At 35.2% G+C, this 3,230-nt stretch overlaps 1 protein-coding gene across 1 annotated transcript; it reads left to right on the top strand.

The window, feature by feature from the left end:
• The first annotated feature begins 940 nt into the window (after nt 1-940).
• LOC147564887 (UDP-glycosyltransferase 91C1-like) lies at nt 941-2,599 on the top strand. Its single transcript, XM_086650879.1, has one exon. It carries the CDS (start codon nt 1,091-1,093, stop codon nt 2,507-2,509), a length of 1,419 nt encoding a protein of 472 aa, XP_086507005.1. The 5' UTR covers nt 941-1,090; the 3' UTR covers nt 2,510-2,599.
• The last annotated feature ends 631 nt before the right edge of the window (nt 2,600-3,230 follow it).

The following is a 3,230-nucleotide window of genomic DNA, read 5'->3' as shown; positions in this document are numbered from 1 at the left end:
ATTTAAATTTAAAGAAAAATAAAAGAATTTAGTTACACAAAATGACAAAAAAAAGTATTTTAGTATTTGGACACTTTTTGACCTGAATAATAATTTTCAAATATTTTGTGTTTTTCTTGTCATTTTCAATATTATTTTGACCTTTCGAGAAATTACCTCGTAATAATAATCAAATTTTTTTTTCTGAAATTTTATTTGTCTGTGCATTCTATTTTCTTTATTATTTAGAGATTAGTAATTTTAAATTCATGCAAGATCCACACACAATCTGTGAAGGATTTTCGGCGCCTTTCAACTTAATGTTCCATAAAGGACTTCACTTCTATCCATGACAATGAATCCTAAACTAATGGTCCGATTAAAAAAGTTGGCTCAAAGCCTCTCCGTGGAACTTGATGTCACAAAAAGTTTTCCTATCAGGTATTCTGAAAACAAGTTTAACGAAAAAAAAAAGGTATTCTGAAGACATGTATTAAGATATGAATGTTTTTGAACTTTTAACCGAAGAAAACCCAATATTCAATCAACCATAGAAGATAATTAAAACTCCATTTCTTAAAATTTGGTACTTAATAGTTAAAAAATGTTGTTATGTCCGACCACTATCCCAGATGAATTCCGGCAGAGTGAGGTGACGGGGATTCACTCTAGTGAGTGACCGGGCAAAATATCAGGGCTGTAATAGTTAACATCTACTCCAAAAAACACATGTTAATAGAGATATGCATTTAGAAATTTTCATCAAAAGTTAACATTTTGAGTGTTATATGGATATAGTTTTCTAAAAAAAGAAGATATTTGTGTCTAATATGTGGACTTAGTAGGAATAATAGTAGGAATAATAATAGTTGGCCACCACATACTTCCATTTTTGGCACAGTGTTTTTTATATGTCAAGATAACATTAGTGTAATAAAAGGTAATATACTATTTTATAATAAAAATGGCAGCTTTTCATCTTTTTGTTGCATCTTTTCATAGGACATGAATAATTCAAGATTTAAGACAAACTTTTAGTTAAAAAATTCATGTGCCTCATCTTGAAGAGGTGAATTTTATCTTCTTCATACCTAGTCTCTTTCTTGCTGCCATGGATACTAAAGAACAAGGAGGGCAAGATGTTCATGTGGTCATGTTTCCATGGTTAGCCATGGGTCATCTTATCCCCTTTTTTCATCTATCCAAATCCTTAGCTTCAAAGGGTATTAGAATCTCCTTCATCTCCACCCCAAGAAATATCCAAAGACTTCCCAAAATCCCATCTAATCTCTCTTCTCTCATTACTCTTATTACCCTTCCTTTCTCTCATGATCACATCCAAAATTTACCCGAAAACGCTGAGTGTTCTACCGACGTTCCTATCGAAAAAATACAAGTCCTTAAAGGAGCTTTTGATGGATTACAATCTTCTTTTTCTTCTTTCATTGAAAACTCTAAACCAGATTGGATTATCCATGATTTTGCTTCTTATTGGTTACCAAAAATCTCTGAAAACCTGGGAGTTCCTTGTGTTTACTTCTCTGTTTTTCCTGCAGCTATAATGGCTTTTGGTGGCCCACCATCTGAACTTCTTAGCAGCAACCGTGTGGATCTTGACGATTATACGACAGTGCCGAAGTGGGTCCCCTTCGACTCCGGTATCGTTTATCGGGTACATGAATTGTTAGAGTACTTCAAGGGAGCTCCACAAGATGAAAATGGTGTTCCTGATACACACAGGTTTGGGATGGTAATTAGAGATAGCTCGTATATCTGTGTTAGAAGTTGTACCGAGTTTGAATCCAAATGGTTGGGTCTACTCGATCAGCTTTACCAAAAACATGTAATTCCGATAGGATTGCTTCCTCCAGTAACAGGAGAAAGTGAGGATAAAGAAGCACAAGATAACGGAACTTGGGTGGAAATAAAGGAATGGTTAGATAAGCAGAAAGAAGGGCGTGTAGTTTATGTGGCATTAGGTACTGAATCGGTATTAACTCAAGACCAAGTGAACGAGTTAGCTCTTGGTTTGGAATCGTCTGAGTTACCTTTCCTTTGGGTACTGAGAAAGCCTCCTGGATCGGTCGAAAACTCAACTAGTTTACCATTAGGGTTTCAAGAAAGAACAAGAGGTCGTGGTGTCGTTTACATGGGGTGGGTGCCCCAAGTAAAAATATTGAGGCACGCGAGTATAGGTGGGTTTTTGACTCACTGTGGGTTCAACTCAGTGATTGAGGGTCTTTCATTCGGCCGAGTTTTAATTCTTCTACCCATGTTAAATGATCAAGGTTTGAATGCTAGGGTTTTCGAAGGGAAAAAAGTTGGTTTGGAGATACCAAGGAATGAACAAAACGGAACGTTTAGTAGTGAGTCAGTGGCTAAGTCATTGAAGGTTGCAATGGTGAGTGAAGAAGGTGAGGTGTTGAGGAAAAAAGCCAAGGAGATGAGTGAAGTGTTCGGGAATAACAAATTGAATGACTCTTATGTGACTGATTTTGTTAACCACCTCAAATCTCAACGTAAACCCTAAATTCTAAAACCTCTGTGAACTTTTAAACTCTAGCAATTATGGTACTGAAATATTACTAAAGAAACATGAATTGTTCTAGCGATTAACAAATTGCCCATATTGTTTTCAACAAAATTTTGGAATAAGTAAAGTAATTAACACAAAAGAAAAAATTGTGTCCATAAAACAAGAATCGTGTACTTCACTTGCTTGGCCTGATACTATTCCGCCCTACACTAACTAAACAACTCAAAAGAAATTAGTACTAAAGTTTTTATGTTGAGATTTTAGGTAGGGAACTCCTGGTGGTTAGAGTACTTCAAAGGAGCTCCACAACATGAAAATGGTTTGAATGATAAATTTTGTAATTCTTATGTGAATGATTTTGTTAATTACATCAAACTTGAACGTAACAATAGCCCGAACTTCATGTTTACAACGGTAATAGTACTACTTGGAGATACTCGGGATGACACGGTCAAGTGCATAAGAATAAAGTGATCTTTACTCTATTCTTTGTTTCGACATGGGTATAAAGAAAAAAAAAGATCATGTCATATGGAGCTTTGGAAACATAAAAAGCCATTTAGGATGTTACTAACTTCGCTTATTCTTTTTTATGTTTGGTCTAAATATAGATGATTGTAAAAGAGAAACAATACTAGGTTGCTCGACTACTTGGACCGTTTTGATACTGCGCCGGCCATATAACTATATCAAAAAACAGGAAATTTTGCAATAA

This window comes from Eschscholzia californica, unplaced genomic scaffold, assembly GCF_041429995.1.
Source record: "Eschscholzia californica isolate CP2 unplaced genomic scaffold, dmEscCali1.0.p SCAF_1, whole genome shotgun sequence".
Lineage (NCBI taxonomy): Eukaryota > Viridiplantae > Streptophyta > Magnoliopsida > Ranunculales > Papaveraceae > Eschscholzia > Eschscholzia californica.
This window is presented reverse-complemented; position numbering and strand designations above follow the sequence as displayed.